The sequence below is a fragment of the Harpia harpyja genome, chromosome Z (genome assembly GCF_026419915.1).
Source record: "Harpia harpyja isolate bHarHar1 chromosome Z, bHarHar1 primary haplotype, whole genome shotgun sequence".
In the NCBI taxonomy this organism is placed as follows: Eukaryota; Metazoa; Chordata; class Aves; order Accipitriformes; family Accipitridae; genus Harpia; species Harpia harpyja.
In genome coordinates, this window is record NC_068969.1 from 116,096,646 (window position 1) to 116,122,411 (window position 25,766).

The 25,766-nt window shown below is 41.0% G+C and overlaps 1 protein-coding gene across 8 annotated transcripts in view; it reads left to right on the top strand.

Annotated features, from left to right (window-relative positions):
* The window catches only part of WDR7 (WD repeat domain 7), a 150,310-nt gene that overhangs the window by 82,996 nt on the left and 41,548 nt on the right, over positions 1–25,766 (top strand). For all 8 annotated transcript variants that reach the window (XM_052778149.1, XM_052778148.1, XM_052778146.1 and 5 more), the window contains one exon: positions 16,012–16,198. In XM_052778149.1, the coding sequence (XP_052634109.1) occupies positions 16,012–16,198 (187 nt within the window). The remainder of the gene's footprint in view (positions 1–16,011; positions 16,199–25,766) is intronic.

Below are 25,766 nucleotides of genomic sequence, written 5' to 3' on the forward strand. Positions count from 1 at the left end.
ATTGTCTGTCCTCAGGTGGACAAAACAAGTTCTTCTCTGTTTTTCTGTTACAGTGCGAGGCTGAGTCAGGCTTCTTATCTTTCCAGACTGATACCTGGGCACAGAGTCAAAATAAGCTTTATTTGTCTTTTAGAGTTTCCTGAAATAAGAGCATGCTGACATCTTTATTAGACTCTAAGCAGTGCAGAGTGCTCTCTGCGTTGTTTGGAAGCTGTTGGCAATGCAGCCATGAGCTTTGTCTTCTCCAGTCTCCCAGTGGCACATTCCACAAGTGAAGTTGGTTTCATTTATGCTATACTTCCAAAAGGCTATTGAGCCTAACGTTGCCTAATCTGCCATGGAAAAGAAGTCAGATCGTTTCCATCAACCGTGCCTTGTCTTTGCCGTTCTCACAGCTGTATGTCTGATGTGAGCCTGTAGCTGATGGTGTTGCTTTGTCAGAAGCATGGCTGAGGCACTTTGATCCTCACAAGTTCTTTCCTCCAGTGTCTTTGTTTATCTATTTGCATGTTATTTTTGTTACATTAAGCTTAGCAGAGTTATGAACTCCAGCTTTGAACGCCTATTAATCATACTCTCAGAAACACTGCACAACTGTCTGGCTGACTGATTGGTTGAAATTCAGTCTTTAATGTAGATGAAGCTTGACACGTTAAATGCTGAAAATTTAGATCAAGGCTGTAAAGTAATATCTGAAATAGGTGAAGAGCCAGAGGAAGATCAGGAATAAAGACTAGTTGGAGGAAAAAAATACAGGAAATACTGGGTTACACTTTTGGTTGATGATGGCATTAGCAGTAAACTTGATCTTCATTTTACATACAGCCTGTACTATAAAAATTTGATCTAAGTCAGTATTGCTGTCTTGCTGGTGTGACCTGCCCTGAACCCGCAGTACAATGTTGCATTTCCACAGAGGTGAGAGGATGCTATTTTCTCAGATATTTTGCTCAAGTAGAGCATGATACGCCAGTACCTCCGACAGCAGGTATGGTATTCAGAACAGCTTTGTTTTGAAGCATTTCCACCATACCCATCTGGAACACATCTCACCTAGAGCAGGTTCTTCGGACAGCCGTGAAATAGAAGGGTGTCAGCGTGAAGCCCCAGGCTGACGTTTGCTATTGGGAGGTCTGCTCTGGTCTTGTGTGAGCCTGGTCCCCAGCACACCTGTGAGGGGATTGTACTGCAGCAAGGTGCCCCCAAAGGGGGACAGGATAGGCGAAGACTTGCTGAAAATGGAAATATTGCTTGCCAGGAAACGCTGTTCTCATGATGTTTTTTTCTTTATGTGATCATGCTTGTTAAAATCTTTACACCACATATGTAATACTGCAGAAGGAATTACTTTGACAACTGGACAGTTGTTCAGAAATTCAGTTCTTTGAACAAGAAAAAGCAAAATTCCTAGTACACACTCAGACTTAAGGTTTTTCTTTTTGATATGTGTCGTATTGTGACTTTCAGACACCACAATAAAATACATACGGGTTATTTCTTTGTCTTCCAGTGACACAGAAAATCTTTTTGGCCCTTCAGAACAGATGCAGAGTTGATAAGGTGTAGTCTGGTCTTGTGAAAGCTGGCTGTAGGATGTTAAGTGATGGTGTGAGCCAGTAACACTTAGTTAATGAAATTACTGGTTTTCCTCCATTTCAAGTTGTATATTTGACTCTCTGGTACTGCAGCATGCAGTCCGAGCTGACCGAAGCCTGGTGCTGGGTGGCTGCCCTGTAACCACTCCTGGAAGGAACACAGCTTCCTTTCCCCCCACTCACTACCAGGGGATGCTAGGGTGGGGGGAGCTGGGAGCTGCTGCAGCTTTCTGCTGGCCACCTGTGTGACAGCGTTTCCAGAAACCATTCCTGATGATGCCTCTCCTCCTCTTCAGTCTAAGGTGCGATACCTCTTTAACCATCATATTTTGTTATCATATACTGAAAGTGTATGCTGTGAGTTATCCAAAGTAATGAGAAACATTGCATGTAGCCTAAAGCCACAATATTTTCTATTTCAAAATAAGTTATCAAAACCAATTACTACTTCATTTATACTGTTAATGCATGTGGAGTTTTTGCTGTATAAATTGTGCATGTTGTGATTTACTGTATTAAGAAAATAATTATTGTGATAACGCCTTTTTGAGAGGGTGGAATTCTCTAGAAATCCATGTGGTGACCTTGCCTGACATCCTGCATTAATCTCTGTTGACCTTACAAATAGTTCATGAGATATTTAATTATAAAATGCCACCCAAAGAACTTCTCATTACAGATGCACCGCATCACACTTAAACTGCAGCTAATACTGTGTATATAAAGTTAATGGGCTGATAAATCTGAATGACTGTTCTGTCCTGAGTATGAAAATACTTGATTTTGTTGTTAACGCAATGCATTTTTTCAAAGCATCTGCCGTCAATAGAGTTTTTAATAAGCGGTTTGCCCTTTAACTCAGTCAGTGTCATATGCGACAGCGTGTTCATGGTATTGAGTTATTTATATTGTTTTAGCACGCTGCATGTACATACTTCCTTCCAAAGTGAATTTTAGGGTTTCCACATTACATAATCCATGGCAGTCACTCCAGTTTTTCTGGTGTCTGGGTTGAATAAGCTAGCCAGCAGTTAGGTTCCTAACACAGACTCATGATACGATTTTTCATTTTTTAATTATGATGTCCCAAATTCATGGCAGCTGACCTTCTTGCCTGTCGGGCAGGAGGGGAAGCAAGTGAAATTTCTGGGCAGAAATAGAAATACACCTGTCTGCATAGCTGTGTAGGGTTGTACTGCCTGGTGTTAAGACACTTTTTCCATTACAGAGCCATGTTTGTAAAATGTTACACCTTTGAGCAGTTACCTTTAGACTGTTCAGCCATGTCTCTGGAAACCCTCAGCCAAAGCAGTCAAGTCATTACGTTAGGATGAAGACAATACTTATTTTTCAAAGTAAATGCAATTTCAAAAACGTTGGAAATTTAGCACACCTGTGTTTAAAGCTGGGATTTGCCATTAAGGAAGCAGCTTTTGCATTAGGTGTGTGTCTACCTTGTCCTTTTCTGTCCTCTCCCAGGGATATATGTCAAACCTGAGGATGAGGGAAGCACAGGCAAACCTGCTGAGGGGGAGCTGGGCACCACTGGAACAGGGCTGGAAGTAGAGGAGGGTAGGAGAGGATAAACAGCATGTGGTGAGGATCACAGGTCAGGTCTCTAGTTCTAGTATGGGACCATTGCCATACAAAGTGGATGAGATATCGCACATGTTGTTATTTTCCTCAATTTTGGATTTCTGCTCTTTTGCATTATTTACTGCCTGATATTCAGGCTTCACCACTCAGTAGTATCTTCTAAAAGTCTCATCAGTACAGCCTATGAATGCCTTTTCTAAGCCATATATTTATCTTCACAATATTTCTTTTGCTAATGGAGTTGTGTCTGCATATGTTAGAGAGAGGTTTACTTTTCAAGATGTGCTGTGGCTTTGCAATCCATTTTTACGCTTATGTAGACACACAAAAAGTGAGCAAGCACAAGATTACGTGCAGTCGGGTATTTCACGTATTTTGTTAAATCGGGGTTTCCAGCATTACAGATTTTTCAATAGTATCCCAAATGTATTTCATCTGAAAATAGAATTTAACACAGGATAAACTTGAGATTCTTGGTGAACATGGGATTTTTTGCTCTATCACCTACCTTGAAACCTTTTCTAATGCCTTTTGATCCATTAGTTTTGTATTGTGAAATTATTTAAGTTGCCACTCCAGCAAGGAGGAGACAACCCCTGTGAGGAGGAGGTCACTCCCCACTAATTGTATGCGCCTACTGCAGAGCTGATAGGTTGAGCTAGCAGCAGCAATTAATACAGACGAGCAAGCGCTTGGGATCATCACTTACAGAAGCAATAAATCAGTTGAGCACCTGAACCGCGGCCTTTCAGAGCAAATTAGGCAAACTGGCTCAGTAACTTAATTTAAACAAAAACAAAAACACAACAGCGTGATTAAAGCGAATAACTGATTTTATTGTTCATAATGAGCTTGCTAGCAGTGCGTGCCATTTTGTTGGCTGTATTTTTAGATCAGTTATGCAGAAAGCTACTCAGATTTGCACAGATCCTGTGGTTCATGCCATTATTCTCTGTATTTGGATCTGTACATTTCAGTCAGCATGCTGTGAAATTCAGTGTACTAGTAAGTCTAAAATGTGCTTTTTTCCTTGAGTTGGTGTGATTAGATCAGTGTCTCGAGCAGAATTTTGTCCCTGAAGGAAAAAAAAAAAAGGAAAAATGGTGGTTTATGAAAATCTATATCTTAGCCTCAGAGATAATATTTAGAAAAAATAGTCAATCTGTATAGCAGAAAACGGTCAATCTTTGTGGCAGATATTATGCCCTAATTTAAATCTGGTTTTTGGCTTTAGCAACAAAATCAAATCTTAAAAATTATATTCACCTTTTTCCCCAAATCCTGTAGGGGATGAGTGATTTGAATTATAAATTTTTAGTCAGAGATTTCTTTTTTGCGTATTTAATATTCTGGCTTTTGTAATGGGTTGTATCTCAGCAAACTTAAAATCTCTCTTCTTTGTGTTTGGACTATGAGGAAGCCTCAGCACCAAACAAGTCCCCATCAGTTGTGTTTTCTGCGTCTGTAAGTGAAGGCTTAGCTTTGAGACGGATACCCCATTTGGGGGTAATAAAAATTCAAGGTACTGTATTTTTACCTCCAACTTCAGCTTTCCAGAGTCCTGCAGGCTGCTCGGACCAGCCATGGGCCATTCCCCAGGAGGGCACCAGACCTGCCAAGAAGCGTCTCGGTGACGGGCGGCCGTAACAGCATTTGTGGCCATGGACCTTGTCTCTATCTGCTTTCTGTTTCCACATGTTTGAGCGCAGGCCCTCATATGAAATACTGGGCAAAATGCAAACACTTCCACCAGAGAACACACACGTTTTCATCTAATGGGAAGGAAACCGAAACAGCCTGGTTTTTCCAGGCTGCTTGTGGGGCAGCAGCAGCACCGTGGGACCTGGCGTGCCGCTGCGCGCGAGCAGACGGAGCAAAGCTGCGTTCGCTGGGGCGAGGAGAGGCTAAACCCAACGAAGGTGCCTTGGGAAGGTGCCTGGGGGAGAGCTGCGCCTGCGCGGGGCTGTGGGAGCCGCTCTGCCCACGATGACAGCACTGGTGTGCGTGCCGCTGCGTGCGGGCGGAGAGGAGGTACGGACTTGTTGTCTGATGAGCACCGAGGTTGTAAATTCAAGCCGTTAAATGTCGCAGGCTGCAGTTTCATGGTAATTCCCAAGCTCACCCCATTAAGCATGAGGAAGGGGCCCGTCCCCGGGGCGAGCCGGTGCAGCAAAGCGTGCCTTGTGTGCAGGAGAGCGCGCTGGGAGGGGATGCGCTTGCGTGTCCTGCGTTACCTGGAGCATGAAGTGCGGGCCCACTCGGTGCAGAGGCTCTGGCTGCCCCATGGTTCATAATTGCAATTGCCCCAACATGCCGAGCTCTGCGAGTTGATCCCCGGGTCCGCACTGCCAACAGCTGAGACATTTGCAGGTGCGGCTGGTCTTGGGGAAAGCTGGTTTAGGGTAAAAGGTTTGGTATAGTACCAAATATACTGAAAAAACTGCTCTACAAATGTGTCAGATATGAGTGGGTTTTTGCAAAACTTAAAGGGACAATATTATTCCCATTTTACAGATAAGGAACAGAAGTTTTTCTTGTAGAAGTATGCGAGGGTAACTCAGGTATCTGTTTGAATGAAGAGTATCACAGGAGATAGACATGTTAGTCATTTCCTGAGAAAACAAAATGTGTATGATTTCGCTGCTGGTCTGAGCATGCCATCCCCTAGTCCGCTCTGAAAACACTGCTGATGCCACCAGAGTTGGAGACTTTAGTTTTCTGTGGTTCTTCTGAAAATGGGTGGTTGGACAGGTGTAGTGATCGTGCTGATGTTTGATGGAAAAGTGTGGAGAGCACAGCCCCGGTGGCTTTTGGTGATCTGGATAATATGGTGTTTTATGGTGAGAGGCAGTTCAAGTGGGATTCTGTCCTTTTGGTCCAGACACAAGAGCTCCCTTCTGATGCCCCAGAACCCCTTTCCTCGCTCTAGTCATGTCTCATGTGAGCCCCTAATTCTCCAAAATGCGCCTTGCGTGACCACGTGCCTCATGTTGCACGGGGGACCTGAGGAATTGGCCCTTTCAGGTTAGGTCCAGTCCCATGACAGTTCTGTTCCCACTGCTCTTCACAGCCCCTCCTCGAGCTGGGGTGAGATACATAACATTGCTGAAAACCTCACAGCGTTTGTGAGGTGTATAATTCCTGATTTGAGCTCTTATGACTTCAGACTTACAGCCGTGTGTTTTAATGTCCTGAGGGAAATGTATGTACGGGAAGCAGCTGTAGCTCAAGAGGAGGATACCTACCCGAGTAAATGTAATATCAGGCTAGCGGGATGTACCGTGATTAATTAGAGTGTTTTTTATTTCCACATGTTTGTGAGTGTATATGCGTTTGCACTCCTTAGAAACAGCATTTATGTAAAGATCACCATCCAGTGGCAAGCGTTTCTCAGCGCTGAGCAGATCTGCCGGGGTTGCTCAGTGTGCCACCCCAAGGCAATAGCAGATGGTACCCACTCATCAGCTGGGCTTGCCTCTCCCTGCCATCTCCCGAAGGGACTGTCTTTTTCAACAGTCCTTGCCTATAAGTATCTGAATATTTAAAAGCAGTTTCTGTAATATCCATTTTTGCATTTAGGTGGGAAATTCAGAAAAATATATATTCATTTTTTTTGTTTATACAGCTATTTTGCTTATTTTTTATGAAGAAGTTTTATTGTGAGAAAAACAGAACTGATGCTGCCAGTACTACGCATATCTGAAGGAAGGTATAGCTTCAGTTCCAGGGACAAGTAACAAAGAGAACCGAGAGCAGGGATGCTTACCTGTTTGCTGTGCTAGATAATTTTTGTACTTTGCAGCTGTGGTTCATAATTGCAATAGATGTTTTCTGGCCACAGAGCGTTGTGATTGGGCGTATTATCTGAGATACATTCTTTCCTTCCTGATAGGGGTGGTGAAAAGTCTTCTCAATGGAATCTGATTACAATTTCCATTTTTCACAAATAGCCAACTGGTTGGGAGGCTGATGAAATGTGCTGAGTGCCACAACAAGCAATAACAGTCTTTAGTAAGACAGATCATGTGCAAAGTCTAGATTATCGTTCCATTTTGGTCACACATGTTCTAGCTGGGATAGCTGTGCTAAAGGGAAAGGAGTAATTCTTTCCCCAAAAAATATTCTCAAAAAATTGTAGTTTTATTTTGCTATGTTTTTATATGGCTGATACCTGCACTTAAATTAGCATTACATTTAGAGTCAGTGTTTGACACAGCGGGTATTTAAATGTTAAAGGGGGCTTAAACAACCAGCAAACAATAGTGTGTTTGAGGATTCCATTACATTATCTACATGCAATGTTGCCAACTTAAAATACGTATTCTTCATATGTCAAATGGGAAAACCAAAGCTGCATATGCTTTTTGCTGTTCAGTGTCTGTATCTAAGAAAATAGTGTCCAAACATTGTCAATCAATAGTTTGCATGTTTAAAAAAAAAACGCTTCAGAATAACTTTTTTATGAACTGCTGCTTCCTAAGCTGTGACAAGTCAATAAATCAGCCTGTGCTTGCCTTTGTAATGAGTGAGATGAAGAGAAACTCAGAAACTAATTTAATTCATCATACAAATTAACATTATTCCTTCATTAGGGTTGCAGATGCCAAGCCAAGCATCCTTACCTTAAAAGAATAGGAGAGGAATCAGAGTTTTGCCGTCTCACAGATACGTGGGATAAGAATAATCGCAAACCCAGGAAAACACCTGTGAGACATTAGACTTACTCATTTTAGGAAGGAGAAATGTGGGAGACAATATACAAAAATAATTGGCATAATACTGCTTTTGAGGCAGCTAGCGGGGATTTGGATTTACAATGGATGGGTTGATTAATTCTTAGGATTATAATTATTGGAAATTATTTCTCCTAACTGTTCTGGAGTCTCTCTTGACCTTTTTTCTAATTAATAGTCTTTGCTGGGAGCTTTTGCGTTCATTGGGAAGAAGGTGGGATTTGCTGAGTAAGAAAAAAGTTAAAAAGTTAAAAAAACCCAAACAACAACAACAAAAACTTGTTTAAATATATACATCCCTTGTTAACTTCAGATTTCTTTAATTTTATGTTTTGTAAGCATTTGCATTAATCTTTGTGAAGTGTCATAGCATAGGAGCAGGTAATCAACTCAAATGTGTATTACTTGAGTATCGTATGGGGGGTCATCTCTGAGATGATGGTCTGCAGCTGGTTGGAATAAATTGCTGTGGAGAACAGCAGTAAAAATCACAGAATCACAGAACAGTCCAGGTTGGAAGGGACCTCGAAATATCGTCTTGTTCAACCTTTTGTGGGAAAGGAAGCTGAGATGAGACTATCCAGCACCCTGCCCAACTGCATCTTGAAAACCTCCAGCGATGGGGACTCCACCATGTCCCTGGGGAGGTTGTTCCAGGGAATGATTGTTCTCATTGTAAAAAAAACTCTTCTGTGAATACGAAACCTTTCATGGTGCAACTTGTACCCGTTGCCCCTTGTCCCCTCTGTATGGCTCCTTGTGAAGGGAGACCCTCTGTCCTCTTTGCAGCTGCCCTTTAAGTACTGGAGCACTGTGATGAGGTCCCCCTGAGCCTTCTCTTTTCCAGGGCGAAGAGACCCGACTCCTTCAGTCACTCCTTCAGCTAGTCCTTGTGTCCTCCGCAGAGCAAACACGATAGCGCATTGTCTAGGAGTACAATTTCAAACTAACACAGCTAGCTGCTGCCAGGGAAGCAATCCATCAGCGCCGGCACTGGGCTGACAGTGTAGTAAGCTGGTTCGGAGATCTGTGTGTTGGAAAACTAATCGCTGCTTGTGTGGTTATCTTTCTGTTGCTGTAGTTACCAGTTTAGCATAAGAGATGTTATTGCCAGAGTCTTTGTTTCAAGTGATGGCTTGAATGGGTTGTAATTCAAAATGTGTGGCAATACCCAAAAAGAAAAGGAGCCATTTTTACCATATGTCCTGCCTTTGGAGAGCTTTGATTTCATCTTCAAAAGTACTCAAGTACACACAGACATAACCCCTTGCTCCAGTAATGCCTGGTAACTTGGGTTTTATTTTCTCCAAAGATAAATCTGGTTGAATCAGTTACAGGATTGCCCTGTAAATAGCGTAAGGACGGTGACATCAGCTGCAACGCAGACCCAGCTATAGGTGTGCTACCAAAATTGAGGGGACAGGCACCTTTGGGATGACAGAGCCTGGGGAGAAAGGAGCAACTTCAAATAGCTGGACTGCCCTGAGATTTTGTATTGCTCATGTGGCTTTGCAGCAGTTGAGGATAAAATACACATCATTGTTGATATGGATATGTTTATGTATCAGGCACCGGTGCTATGGAGAAGGTTAAGTTGTGACCCCTGAGTCTCGCAAGTTGTTGCATTGACTTGACTGACTTTGTTGATATTGTGCATCTTCCACTGTCATGTGGGTCACGAGTTGTCGAAACTGCTTAAGAAAATTTGTTACAATTATGCGTAATAGGAGAAAACTTCGGAGATCGACATATAGTTTGGTCAGCACTGTGATGGAAAAAACAGCTACTTCCTATGAAATGATGATCATTTTTATGGAAATAGCTTTATTTAGAAAACATTATATAATTTAGATTAAAATAAATAGCATGGTTTAATGGAATTATACAATTAATGGGAATGAAAATACAAAGTTTAATGCACAGTTATGACCCGAGTCATATTGGCTTTCTCCTTCCCACTAGATTATAAACAAATTTTGGATTAAAATAATGATAGTTTACTCTTTCTATAGCACCGTAATACAATCTCATAGTTAGAGGAAGAATGCATTTAAGCCAGCATAGTTGGGTTCTCTCCATAAATTGAAACAAGTCTGATCTAAAACTCATTTACTGTCTTGGAACAGAATTGATCTTGCTTTCACATTTGATTCCCCCACTGCAGATTTTGAGAGGAAGAAAAATGGCGTTGTTAGGTCAGTTTAACTAGGCCAGAGTTAGACAGAAAAGACTGGGAAACCAGCTATTACAAACGCTTTCTTCTTTTTCCTTTGTCTGCCTTCCTAACGAATTATGCAAAATCTTACCTAATTTTAAAACAGCTTAGGGGCAGCATTCATCTGGCCCCACTTACAAATATTCTTTGCTGTCTGTTCACTTAATGTAAAAAGCAATAGATATTATGCCACTTAATAGAAATGCTGGGAATTTACTGTGTCTAGGATTGGTTGTTCTGACCTGTTAAAGCTCTGTTAAATTTCCAGAATTTACATAGATAATTAACATGGAGGAAATGTTCCCCTTAATCTTAAATAACATTTCTGATGTTTTTAAGTCTTCAGAGTAGATGAGGACACTTCCTTTCTGATCAGGTATGAGGCAAAAAAACCCTGGTTTTTTTCTTTTATTGTTAAACAATGAAACCTTAACTGTTCAATAAAGCACCAAGTTATATACGTGCTGCAGAAACACATTCAGTTAGGAAGCTTTTAATTTTCAAAATCCTGAGGTTGTTATAAATTTCAGGACAATCTTTGCTTCCCCGTGCAGGCTGGCGGCAGGCAGGCAGCCGCGGCACGGGGTGGGATGGCAGAGCGGGTCTCTCGGCATCCTGCTGGCACGTGCGGCATCGTCACCTCTGCTGTGCTCCTGTTACGCACCCTTTAGCATTTGTACACTTACAAACATTCACCTTTTAAATGTAAATGCAAAAAAAGACTTACAGCAAGTCATAAATGTCGTTTTAAATGGACATTTTTGCTAATCCGAACTTTTGCTCTTTTTTCAGCTAATGGGAGCCTCAAGCAACAATTTAAATTTACTGACAAAGTAAGCAGGGACTACCTTTCTCTAGAGATTTTTCAAAACTGTATTACTTCTTGAGTATTTGTGATAGAAGGGGCTGTCCCCCAGCCCTCAGAAGAGCAAAGCCAAACCTACAGCGGCTGCATGCCGAGCGGCGAGCCCCGCGAGCGGGAATTGTTTCTCTCCCTTTGCAGTGGCTGGGAGGAGCGGGTGGGGGCTATCGATTGACTGCACAGTGAATGTCCTATTGTTCTCGGCCGCCAGCAGGTAAGGGCAGCCTGCGCCGCCCCTGGAAAATCTGACTGCGTCAGGAATATTTAGAATTAATTTTGAATTGTTGCACAGCGAATGAAACGGCGCAAAGTGACCAACCGGCGACGCGATCCAACAGTCCTCGCGTGAGCGCGAGCCGCAGATAGAAACCTGGCAGCTATCTTGTCTGATGTGCAGAACAAAATGGCTGCACAGCAATCCAGGCTTTCTGAAGAGATGTCTCTGCCTTCCCTACCCGGGCATCCCCTTGGCTGGTCACGCAGTGCACAATGACAGCACAGCTGCCCCAGCGCTGCAGCTCGCCTGCTGGGGGATTCTGCAGGATTTTAGTGGTGTCACTTGCTCTGACATGTGGCAATTGGGGATCATTTCTTTTCAGCCTCTTTGCTTTTCTCCTTTTATGCAGGAGCAACTCTAAATGTAATTCTAAATTGTTTTTCACTTTGAATAAAATGCAGTCTCGTTACTGTGATGCACAACAACTACTTAGCTTCTTAATATACTCTAAGACTGTACTTTTGAAAAGAAATTTAAAAAACTACACATCCATGTAAATTCTGAAATTACCTTAGAAGTTGCAGGTGTTGCACCTGTTGCAAGAATGGTACTTAAATGACTTGGAGAGGTCATCAGCAAAAAGGAGGTATCTCCTAGCATAAATTCAGTTGAAAATGTTTAAGTGTCAGAATGACATTAAAGGTCAAAAAAAAGTGCTGGAAACGAGTTCTGTAAAAATTAAGAAATTTGACATTGAGTGTGATTGAAAAAAAAAAATCTTTTCATCATTACATCTTTAGAAAAAATTCTTCAAATAATTTGACTAGTTAATTTGTAAGTTAGGCCTAAATATAACCTCTGGTTTTATACCTGTCTGAAAGATGAGAGAAGATATGTAATAAAAATTCACTGCACTAGAAGTAGGAAGGGATTAAGGGATATGGATTTTTAACCCAGCTATCCAAATTTATATTTCTATCTTTCTCTGGACATTTCACACAGGTATACGTCAAATCAGGAAAAAATCATCCAGAAAGGGTCACAATTTGGTTTCATGTCTTGTAAAAGAACACTGTGCTGACAGACACAGGGAGAGAGGGCAGACTGGAAAAAAAAAAAAAAGTCAGAGCTATGATTCTTCACTTTTTTTTTTTTAATAGAAAATAAGAAAAAGATGCAAAGCAAGTTAAATCATATTCTTGGAGTTCATCATTTTTATTTAGTTGGAACTTGATCTTGTGGCAAATTATGAGAATGGGAATCAGAGTTATCAGTGTCTCGTTCATGCCTGCACTATTGATTTTTCCTGTGCAAATTATTTAATTTTTTTAAATCTATCGGCAAAATGGGGATAACAATGCTGACTGATGTAATATGGTCAAAGCTCTTGAGATTCAGCAAGGAAAGACATTTTAGAAATCCAGGGGGCTATATGCATTGAAGATAACTGATAAGCTTTAGTATTCATGTCATATTTTCGTTAATAAAAGTAACATAAAGAGCGAAGACTCAAACCTTTATTTTAGTGTTCAAGTAAACATGAAAAAGTAGAAAGATTTTTAACTACGCCATTGTTTGCTAGATCTAGCTTTTTGTGGGGGTATCTGTGTGCTGTCACATAGGGTGTTTCCTGTGAGGATATATAGAACTGGTTTCAGAGAACTGGCAGATTTGCTATCTCTGTCCTAAATGTTGAAAGCACTTCAGTACTTGTGTACAAAATTTTATCCTTCTCTACTGGTTGAGAAAAATCCAGTCTGTTTTTGGTAGTCCTGATAACTCCCTTGTACTGACGAGGTAGTCAGTTCTGTCCAGGGACAAAATCGCTGCCTTCTGTGCTCTGGATTACTTCCTGTACGGCTTTTTTTATTTCCATATGCTTGTGGCATACGTGTACCAATGCAAAATACAACACCTGGAACAAAATAATATTTTAATACAAATTTATATAGGAATGTAATTTCCTGAGCTATGTTTCTGCTAAGTTTGTTTCTTAATGACTTTTTATAACAGAAAGTACATGTAAATCATCAAAACTTACTTTTTGCTAGGGCAGATTTTTTTTAATTTTTGTTTAAAGACTATGATGTTAGTTAGACTTCCAGCAAGAAGGACACCGCTCCCTGCTTATAGTAATTTCAGTATGCATTGAATAGCAGGAGGAGCACGCTGAAGTGCTGTCACAAGCTGCATTCTGGTTTGGTAGGATCTTTTCTGTCACATCACCGTGTTAGCCCAATGCCTTTAAATAGGTATTGTCTTGCCCGCCTGACGGTAGCGCGAGTGTGTTGGTTCACTAAAAGATGCCGAATCAGCGCCAGGCGTGAGCAGGGACCTGCCCTGGGCTGCGCGGGTGAGGCTGCGGGTCCTGGGGATGCACATTAGCGTGGCTGCTCCCGGTCCTGCTCCGCATAATGGACTCAAAGGTTAAGAGCAAAGGATCTCCGCAGCCCCAATCAGCAGAGCTTTTCCAGGGCTAATTACCTCTTTACTGCGCTGACTCTAATGTGACATGTTTATTGCCTTAACTAACAACTCATTAGCTTAGTTGATGTTTTTGTCAATATTAATTCGTTCATTTAAGCCAAGTCAAAGCTTAAACAAAGATGTCCAGGCTGAGAAACGGGCAGCAGAATGACTTTTGTTTAGTTCATCTTTTTCCTTAGCTCAATTTACGCAAGGTAGGTGTCAGCAGGAGCAATGCTAGTAGGATTCCTGTGAAAAAGGTAGGCATATTTCATTGTAGTAATGTTTGAGTAGTCACACTTTTTAATAAGGTTCTTATATTTGAGACATAAAATTCACACAAACTAGAGCTTCATGGACTACTATGCACGTCAAGAAGAAACTTTCAGTTCTTTTGTTACACATGTATAAGGGGTTAGTGTGAATGGACTAGAAGGTGTGTTTGTCAGCTTTTCTGAGTGCTTAAAATGACAGCTGGTTTATTTAATAAACAAAACGAGCAACTCAGAGAGGATGGTTCTGAAAACGAAAGAAAAACCTGTTAAAATCAATAGGTCATCTTTATCACAATAGCAAGCTAAATGAACGTTATTAAGAGGTAAAAAATAATTATGTAGAGATCATGATAAATTATCTTTATCTGGAAGACTTGCTTGTTTTAGCCCTCCTACACGTTTTTATAGATGTAATTATTTTTGTAAAAAACCAGTCTATTAAATGACATTATTAATCAAGTTTCCTCAATATGCAGAACCTGGATCAGAATTCAGGTGTGTTGAAGTTGTTTGGGACATCATTTTTCTCTCTCGCCCCTCACCCACTTAAGCTATATTTCTCTCTAAAAGAAAAAAAAGGCATTGTGGGGAGGAGGGAGAGTGAGTTAGTGAGGACGGACACCAGCGCTGTGAGGTAACCGCAGTAGAACGCACGAGTCGGGCGTGCAGCCCTGGGGAGGGGAGGCGATGCTGCGGGTGGGCTCCCGGCGCAGCGGGTACCTTTTGGGGCAGAGCCCCCAGCCCCAGCCAGCTGCCTTGGGGTGCGGTAGGGTGCCTCGCCGGCACCCCGTGCCAAGCAGCGAGACAGCGTCGCTCTTGCAGCGCTAGTCACTGCGGCTGGGTCCTCAGGTGGTTCACTTGAATTAAACGTCATCTCTGCTGATTGCTGAGGTGATGGCAGCGTGGTGAGCACAGGATTTTAATTAAAGAACGGAGCTGGTGGTGCCATCTCCTCTGAGCCCCTGCACGGGCAGGCGCATGGCACGTTTGGAAATGAGCGGTTGTTTTGGAGACTGGTGACTTATTTTTGCTGTTTCTCACTCAGTTAAGCACATCTAGCATGATCTGCTTCTACCTGTAGCTGAGATACTGATGAACAACTGTAATCTTAACAGGGTTTATTTTAACTGATATTTTCCCGAGTTTCATCTTTTAAGCTAGCTTTTCTTAGACATTCTTTCAAAATGATGTGCCTTTTTTTCTGAAAACTTTATTACCTATGTTAATGTTATTACAGATTTTCAGGGTTTTCTTAGCAAGTGTCTATTGAAGGGAGGATTTTTTTTCTTATAATTTCTGTTTTGATTTATTCTGATTTCTTTTGCACAACTTTTGGGCAGAAATATGTAGGCATGTAGCCTACTTATATTTTTTCCAAAAATACATTTAGTACTATTTCTTTTGTAGTGAAAATACTATGTTTAAGACTCAACACTGGCAATATTGGCCAGTTTGATTAAGCTCACTGTGCTGTGTAGTCTGATGCGTTTCAGTAACAAACTGGCCATCGTTGCCATTGAGAAAGCTTTAAAATTCTCATAGGCAGCAACTGGCAGCGTTGCAGCATTGGTAACGGGGTGCACGCTTCTAATCCATCCTGTGCTTGTGCGTAGCAGAACAGCCTCCTTGCCTTCTGCTGTTTGTTGAGCTAAGAGTGATGTCAGGGAGCGTGGATACCATTTATCTGAGACGGTCTACGCTAGTATCCGCTGCCTTTCCGAGCGTCATTAGTGTCCGCATTTGAGGACTGCTGTGGTTGCCATCCTGGATTCCATATGAAATCCATGGCCCAGGGAGTCTCTGGGCATCACGTACCCTACAGTTAATTCACATAACTGATACCCACATGTCTCTCTCTTTTTCGCTGACTTTGGGAAGACCCCGCAGTTGTAAGCTTACTGCACTTCCTTGGTGAGATAAAGTTTTAATGTGGTGACTTACGAGCAGGTTTCCTTAATACGTGTTTCCCAACACCAAGCATTTGGAAACAAGGCAAAATCAATTCTGCAGCTCTCTCTTCATTGTCCCGTTCTCTCCCGCTCTGCATGGCAGGCAAGGCGCTGACGTTTCTGCTGCTGCAGCCGCCCAGCCCCAAGCTGCCCGCGCACAGCACCATCCGCAGAACCGCCATCGACCTCATCGGCCGCGGCTTTACCGTCTGGGAGCCCTACATGGATGTCTCTGCTGTGCTGATGGGCCTTCTGGAGCTCTGTGCTGACGCGGAGAAACAGCTTGCGAAGTAGGTATCTCATTTATTCGCTTACAAATCTTACCTGCATTATTTCTGACTTGTGGATCTCGGTTTTGCAGCAGTCGGTTCAAATCCTGACAGCTGTGGTGCTTGGCAAGAAGGTGGGACCAAGGAATAACTCCTTGTTTCAAGTTTTGCGTTTGAACCAGTACCATCTAAATTACAATTTCAAATCTGCTGTAGTCTGGCTCAGTTTGCGGTCTCAGGCGGCTCTGGTGGGTGATCTCAGAAAGGAGAAAGTTAAACCACGGCGGGAGAGATCCAGTCACTTGTGCGCGGTAGCACTGCGGTGCTGGCTTCTCTTGGCACTGTGGGTCACCCCATCTAAAACTAGGAGACACCAAACGCTTGGTAGGCATTGCCCGGGGCTACACAGCATTATTCTTCTGGTCACATTGCTAGTAATTTTGAGAAAAGAAGCAAGTTAAACATTTTTTTATATCTAAAATATGTCTGTCTGTCTTTAACATAATATATATATTTTTTTATCCTTTCTTAACTGTAAAAATGGTATTTTCAGAAGGTATTTTCCACCGGTGTGTCTGAGTACATGGATTATTTTTTTTCCCATGGTTTTACAAGCCATCCCATTGAGATTTGAATTGTTTCGGAAAGTACGTTTTCGAAAAGGTGGTTATTTTATCAACATCATCGCTGTTAATAGCATCAAGGTAACTCGTAGATTTAAGGATTGCTAAGAAATCATAAACTCAGTAGACCACAGCCTGTCTCTAGGGTCGGGGAACAACTTATTAAAGCATCCTAAATCAAGATTTATATGGTATGCTGTCTTGTACCTCTGTTCTAACCTCCTTGAAATAAAATCTTTCAATTAAGTATTTGTAAGGGGGGGGGGGGCAGGCACACAAATTTAATGAGGAAGTCTGATACTTTGGCATAAAATGCACAGCAAAAATGTGATACTGTTTATAATTTTTTTTTTTTTTTGTGCATGGAACTATAAGTGCCTATTTGTTCCACTTCTTAACAGTTACTATAATTGTACAACTTCTAGTTACGTATACACATGTGTGTACACAAGTTGTTACACTTGACAGTGTCATGTACTATCAATCACGCCATCGAATAATTATGGCTAAATCAAATAATTATGGCTAAATGCGTAAGTGAAGTCATTAAGATGACTTGTGTAATAAAGGTAGCGTCTTGCTTTTTTCTAATGCATTTGTGTTAAGATAATGGGATTCTGGAATATTAGCGCTTGGGATTTATTTAATGTGTGCAACTTTGCAGGACATGAGTAGTATTTTTGTTGAGTAGACATGAATTTTATGATCCGAGGCCTAAATGTAATAAATTTCAACTGGGGCCCCGATTCTCACATGAACAGTCCTTACTCATACCATTAACCTGATTAATGACAACAAGACTATTTGCGCAGGAAAGGGTTTTGCAATATAGTCCTTATTTTTATTATTGTTTGTTGTAAAATTGATCATCTCACCTGAAATTTATTCTAAATCTCTATCTGAACAATTTTTTCTGTATTTAGTTTTTATTAAAAAAAGCAAACCACTTAAACATGCAAAAAGAGGGGCTTTGATTTCTATGTATATATAAAGAAAAAAATAAAAAGTCACTATAAGAAGCAACCACAGTAGGCTGTTTATATGAAATAAAACAATGATACTATGCTTTATGTAATTGGCTTTGAAATCTCTTTCAAGCTTTCTGGTTTTAATGGAAAACCTTGAAAAATATAAGTGGATATACATTAGTGCCACTGAGACAAAATTTTCATTTGTAGGTACACGGCTCTTGCATAGGAACAAATCAGTCCCCAGTTAGGACATACAAAACATGTAGCTCCTGCTCTAGGTGGAGGATTGCCTTGGGCAAATACAAATTTCATATTTATTTGGTTGTCAGTATAAATTAATACTGTAGTATTAAAGTTCTGCAGATATCCACTTGGAAAACAACTGTTACTAAAAATATTTAAATTTAATAATAATTTTCATCACAAAAATACAGAAATCATTGATGTTTTTTCTAATAAAATCTCAGCACATTTTTGTTGTTAAGCAAGTTTATGTTCTTAAATGCATAGGCTGTTAGCGCGTTCGCAGTCCTGCATTTTGAATCTCTGCTGATGGGGTGTGTTTCCATGCAGAATATAAACAAAACCTTCAGCCGGTGTGAATCGCGATGGTGCTGTTTGTTTCAGTAGAGCTTTCCTAATCTGCAGCAAGTGCAGTTTTAGTGCTTTCTATGTCTGGCATCCCAAGCACTGCGTGAATATTCTCTAGGTTTTTTGAATGTATTTTGTGCTTAATTTTTAATTTACGTAGTGCTTTCTACGTAATATTTTAATTAGTAGTGTTCCTTAAGAGTTAAACTGTAAGCCACTCAGTAATTGATAAACCGTTCGTTAATGGGGAAACAATTTCATTCCTAAAGGAAGATGGCTGACTGGTCTGTGACATTTTCTTTGCAAGGTTTTTGCTTGGGGAAAAAAAGAAAAATAGTGTCTGAAATTGCCGAGGTCATCATAATTGATTATTTAGGTATTAATTTTACTGTATTTCCTTTCATAAAATGCAGAAGTTCATTTTTCAGCAGGTAATATTTTGCTTGATGGCATTGCTAATGTCTGTCAAGCTTTCTGGGTATATCCTGAAGCATGTGGGAGAAGAGAGTTTTACATTAAAGGACAAGGAAATGTCTGCAGTACTTTAAAACTATTTTAAAACTGCAGTAGGCCTTCAGCGGTCAGGTGAATCTTCATCTACATGTAAAACGGTGTGCTTAGCAGAAGGAGGAGGTTTGCTTGGCTTACAGATGTTCTTGTTGACAGCATTGCAGTAATAACATTACTTTAGGTATTAAAAAATAAAATCCTTAAACTATTAGCCAGCTTTCCATTTTATTCTAAGGCTATTGTTTGCTAAATCACAGCAAACACTTTTCTTTTATGTCTCGCTATATGAAACTGTAGAATATCCTTCTAATTGGAAATAAGTCAGGTGTTTAAGCTATGTATTTATATTTTTAGTTACTTTTCTATTTTAGTCAAGAATTTCTTTTGCTTGTAGCAATTACATTTAACACCGTGAGCATTTACATGCCCATAGCATTTAATCTTAGAATTCGTTTTCAAATCTTACAGTTCTGAAAACTGCTCTATTGTGAATGAATTTTACATTACAAATATGTTTACAAATGTTTGTAAACACACACATTTTAAATGCTACATGCAATAAGGAACTGACCAGGGTTGTCTTAATACCACGTATGCATTTTATCATTCATCTGTGGAGGTGTTAAGGTTTCTGACTTTCTTTTACATTATACTAGGGCAGGTATTACCCATTTTATATAAGAGTTTTAATTTCCTCAAGATGTAAAGAATGAAGGATTGCCCTGTGTTGGGGGCGTGTTAATGGAGAAATATGTACAAACTGGGTTAATATTGTTACTTGACTGAACTTCAATTATTTCTTGTAGTGTGACAAAAGAAACCAGAATGTTTTACCTTCCCAGAGAATCTCCTAAACCCTATTGTATGTAAATGTAGACTTACAGAAGCCAAGTGAACACAGTTCTTCAGAAAGTCATTTTCATCTTGCGATTACATCCTTAGCTGTCATAAAGATTAGTATGGCTCTCTATCCACAGAGCACTGAATAAATGAATGTATCAGCATGTAGCCTTGAGGAGCCCAATGCAATTTTCATCATGATAAATTGCATAATAAGCGAGAAAGTGTTTGCTTATTAATCCATAACAAGATTTAGATTGAAAATGGCCTGTTACATTCATGACAGATACAGTACCGACTGCAGACAGACGAAGATGGAAAGAAATAGAGCAACAATGTGTGCAGGGGGTTAAGTGTGCATCTTACCCTCCCGGTGCCCTGCTGAGCTGCCCCTTTTTGTGCCTGATTTACCGTGTACACAATAACAGCGCACAGCTGCCTGGCTTCTCTCCCTGATGTTAAGAACGTTTTATGAAAGAGCTTTTATGTCAAGCTTCTGCTTTAAAAAAAAAAAAAAAAAAATCACTTCACATTTATTGACCAAAAAAAATAGCAGTGTTTTTCTTTTTTTCCCTTCTGAATTAAATAAATATAAGCTGTTAACCAAAACTCTGGTATTTATAACTCCTCCACTCTCCCAGTTCATCCTGGTCCCCAAAGGTTATACTGTGCTAGCCTGCCACACCGAATGAAACTGCTCAGTTGTGAGGATTAAGAGTATTTTTCTAGCATTTATTAGGCTTTGGTTTCTTGGCATGGATGATGGTAGGGATCATTGCTGTCCGTTATTTTTGCTCTTTGAATTACAGCTACAGTTTGATATAGATTATGATATAATATACCAAAATTAGCAAATTGCATTCTAATCGATCCATATGTTTTTATATATATGTGTGCGCTAAAATAATTAGGCTAAATCTCTTTAGTTTTGATTCTGTTTAGTGGACAGCTTTACTATACTTTTATTTTCTTATGGATTCTATCTGTGGAGCCATAGGATATATAGTAGGGACATCCCTAGTTTTCAAGTACAGTGGAACATTGCCTAAACAACTGCTGAAATTGAGGCATTTAAAGGAGAAATGCGAGCTGGGTACTTGGTCCTAAAGGTGATGTGGCAAGCTACCGCATGCTGCCGCTACAGAAATGATTTAAACCTGGAAATGGCAGGGATTTTTGTCCTTGTCGGTTCTGGTTTAGGGCTTGGATTCCAGGAGGCTGGAGCTCGGCGTGGATGAGCCACAGCTGTACCGCAGGAAGGTCAGTGGTCCATCGGCACCGGCAGCCTCTCATGGAGGCTGAGGAAGAGGAGGAAGAGGAGTGTACCACACTTGCTGGCTTTATGCTGCGGAGGGAGTTTGGTTCCTCCTGTTCATTCAGCCTTCACTTCAAGACTGCCCATATAAACAAGAGTGGTTTTGAGGTGTATTGACGTAGAGGTTTCTGTTAAATGAGGTGGGATGTACCCATCTTCCCTTTTTTCCCTTCCGCTGACCTCGGAGCATCAAAGTGAAGTCTCCAGCCAGAGGAGAGAAAAGGGGCTTAATGTCCATCCATTTTGCAGAATAGCAGCTTTCCCTGAAAGGCGAGATGGCCCCGTCTCTACACCCTTCAAAAGATCCCTGTGGAATCACATCCTTTGTGAGTTCCCTCTCGGATCTCTGTGCAACCAGCTGGGTTAGTGCTCAGCTTCCTTCTTTGAATCCAGTTAGCAAAAAGATATTAATCACAATCATCACCTTTTGTGCTGAAATTTCACATTCTTAGTCCCATGAAGTTTTCATCTGGCATTGCTTTATGTAAGTCAAGAAATGTAGAGATCCGATTGCTACAATTTCTGTTCATTGCCATTGAAACCTTTTCTGTCTGCCTTTTTCTTAGGTGTTACCTACAGCTCTTCCCAGGTAGCTCATTGTTTTCCACTTGTTTTAAGAATCAGCTTTTTAAATGCATCTTCCTTATTTTTTGTAGATAGTGTAGTACATAAACATTACTCTGCAGTTGTGATAACTTGTGCTAAACATATAAAGTCATCTATTAAAAAAGTCTATATTTCATTGAAAGCATTATTCAGATAGCATACTGGTTCCCAAAATAGTCAAGATGTTCAGATTACTGGTGTGGGGGGAGTTGGTGATGGATTTGGGAAAAGAAAGCGCATCATTCCCTGATGATGCAGGATACTGGCCACTGAGAATCAGCCTTCTAGAAATGAGCTAAAAGGCACAAATAAAAAGCACAAATAAATACAGTAATAAATCCAAGTTTTTTGCTGTCGTTTGCAGGTAGAATATCATCTCTGGTGTTAAAGGCATGCATTACAGGACAAGCTGCATCCATTTTGTCTGTTATGTGTACAGAAACAATTCTTCAAATGTCTGCTTATGGTGCAGTGGGGAGTCGGGGGCAGGATGAGGACAAGAGGGACAACACATGCTGCCGACTCTTGCTGGACATACAGGAGTCCTAAAACTCATCAGTACAAGAATAGAAGTCTGGGTGTGAAAGCCAGCGTTTCCCTCTGTACGTTAGTTTTGCATCTGCTTTGGTTTTGTTGTGGGTTTTGGTGCAGTGTGCCTGTCCAGTCTCGCAGGGCTTTCCTCTGAAAGAGGACGTGCAGAGCAGCTGGCCCAGCCCCAGGAGGGGGTTAATCTCTGCCCACATACTACCACTGCTGAGCCATGCTAATGAATTAACAAAAAGCCTGTTGCTTTTCAGGAAAATGCACGCTTTACCAAGCATCCTGTAAGGAAGAATACTGCTGGCAGAAACACGAAGCCTTTTTAGAGAAAAAAGTACTGAGGCGCTGGGGGTGTGATTGCTTTTGGGAGATAATGAGCCCCTCTGAAAGCCTGACTCTGATACCACCTTCTTCCTGGTTCATCGCTTTGTCTGTAACATCCGTACAGGATTTTTTGTTATATTCAAATGTGGTTTTACAAGTAAAAGGCCAATGGGGGCATCTTTATTGTTGCAGAGACTTTATTCATTTTCAAAATCAGTAGTTTTAATGCATAAAATGATGTTGAGGAATGGGAAGGAAAATTATAATAAACTTTGGTTTGTATTTATGTGAATTCAGGTCTATAAAATGGTGATTGATCCATACCTCATCTTGTTGTTGCTCTGGAAAAATAGTTAATTTGACAGAGAATGCTTTAACCACCCTGAAGTTCTTTGTTGCAAAGTATTCAGTTTGTAAGCTTTCACAATATTAAATTGGATATTGCATATGGAATTCTTTTTAAAGACACTTAAAAAAGAAATCAAGAGAGTGTGTTGTCTTCTATAGACACCTCTCTCAAAAACTGGAAGAATTAAAGAAATAAGTAAGCTAACTGTTCAGTTACCGTATGCTGCCTAAATCCTCTGCAAAATCATGAATAGACTTTGCGATAAGATAGGTGGGTTTGTAAACTTCTGTTACTCTTTACCAAAAAAATCAGTAGAAGAGCACAGGGGAGGAAGAACCCCTTCAAATAGTGCCCAAGAGGAGATTTTCATTGCATCTGAGGAAGTGCCATGTCACGCTTATTTTCTCTTACTCAGATTTGCACATGTGGTCTCTTGTTGAGGGGGGGGGGGGGGGGGGGGAACACCTTTTGTACTCTCCATCCTGGCTCTGAAAATGTATATATTTCCTCCCGTCTCACTTCCAAATAATGTCGTTGTAAGATCTGGGATAGGAAACATCAGAATAACTTCCGTTGAAGATAAGTGATTTTTCTGGTTTAGCCCAAAAGAAGAGAAGCTCTCAAATGTTGATGTCACAAGGTGAATAGACAGGTTAACCCAAATATTTTTGGAGTTTGAATGAGTGAACGGATGCTTTTGCTTGCCATGTCAAGTTCCTATGGGTTTGGACTTCATGTGGGCTTTGTGGCATGGCATGATAGAAACACTGATGCTGTATAGTTGGGGGGGGGGGGGGGGCGCCTGGAATACAAGACATGTATTGTGATTTCCACACCTTTGGGGTTGTTTCAGTTTCTCCTTTCCCTCATTTATTTTCAGACCAGGCTGTGTCCGACTTTGCTTTCAGAGCAGAATGAACTTTGTTGACCCTGATAAACCAGTTTTTACCAGTTTGGAAGCACACAAAGATGCTAAAGGGATAGAAGTGTGGAATGATTTTACTGTTCTCCATGACTCCGCTTTTTTTTTCTGTGGCTTGCCTGCCATAGAGGTTGCTGGCAGCTTTCTGGTTTAAAGAAGTATTGAGGATCCTCTAAGATGTTAAGTAAGGGCTAAGCCAAACAGCCCAGTACGTCCGGAAGAGTAAAAAGAGAGATCTTTTGGCCCTTTGCCTCCCAGGTATGCTGAGCGAAGTGGACACAGCTGAATCTCTGGCCAGCAGCATCTGAACTAGTGTAGGCAGTCTAGGGATTTGGAGCAGTGTGTTCCCATTTGGCCATTCTAATAGCATCAAATGTGTAAAATGAATGCAGTGGGAGAGCTGGCAGTGGCAGCCTTTACTTAAACGAGTAATCCTCTGGCAGCGGCGGGACTGCGCAGATGTGTAAAGGCTGCAGAATGAGATGCCTGGTTATGGTTGCTGTTGGTGCAGAGCCGCTAACAGCTTTCTGGTGCTCTGTTGTCACTGTACTGTGCATTGTAATGAGCCGTAATTTACCCAACTGGGCCATCCTCAGCATTTAGAAATCCATGGCATTCTTCTGAAACTGTAGATTCTAGATAAGATTGTTTCACTGGACTAGTACTCATTTTTTTGGAAGTATTTTTATCTCGTGCATCTGTCAAAGTATTAAACCATCTGAAATCACACTGATAGCAGTGAAAGCTGCAGATACCATCTTTTTTCATGTAATAAAACTATCTTGTATTGTTAACATGCACTCGAATGACGTTGCTTTAACAAAAAGCTTCATTTTTATGAACATTTAGCATTCACATATACTTGTAATATAACCAGCTAAGGTGTCGGAAGCTTTAAAACTTGATCCCTCTGTGTTGGCTGGTTAGTGCTGTTCACTTACATGTGTTCGGGAGCTGCAATCTTCCTGTGCAGCGTGGGAGGATCCACTCCCTCTCTGAGCCTCAGAAATGGCGATTGCTGCCCATGGTCATATGCAGAGAAGTACTTTGTTTCCACAGAAAAAGAGTAAACCTATATATGTTGTTTACAGGTTAATGCTTTTTTTTGGTTACTTAATCTCTTAAGTAAAATAACAAAGAGAAAGGATAGCTGAGGAGGGCTTTCAGTGCATTCTCAAACACCATTTTTCATGACTTAGTAAAATCCGTGGAGAATTGCCACAAACTCAAATGGTGGACTGATATCAGGAATGAGCAAAAGAAATTAGCTTTCTTTTGTTTTGTCTTTTCTTTACTTAAAAGAGAAAAAAACTAAACAAAACACTCCACAAACTTCTAGGGCTCCTGCTTGGTGGAAGTGTGGTCATAGCAGCAGGATTGGTCAGACTATATGTTATAGGAAGACTTTAAAATGTTTTAGAGCTGGCAAACTGGTTTGTGGGCTGTCTTTCTATGCTGCAATAGTCATGTAAGAGAAAGTTTCCTTTGTGAGGTAGGTCAAATGTTTCACGTTAATCCCAACACACACTGGTTCCCAGGTGTTCCCTCCCCTTCTGTAAAAGCCCGATTCCATCTCAGAGCACATTCATCCCTGATTTCCCCGTAGCTCTTTCCCCACCATTTCTTCCCCCTGCACTGCTGCAGTTTTCCCTTGCTGAAATGTCCTCACCCAGAGAGACCTGTGTGCCTGCAGTGCATCAAAGCCAGCACTGAAATACTGCCTTGCCGCAACGCTGCTCTTCCCTAATCTGTGTAACCCTCATTGCTGAATTCTGTACTCTCGTATTTAGACACGGATCAGATACACCTGTATGTGTTAGCTTGATTTACTAAAAGCACAAAGTTGATAGCCTGGAGAGGTCCCTGTGCTCTGGGGCCATGGCCTGGGAGTGCTTTGGGTGGCCCGTGGGTGGGAGCGCAGGAAGGATTTGTAGAATTGCTGGATAAGGTACAACTAGCCTAACAAAACTGGGCTCTGCCGTGACATATACAACAGTG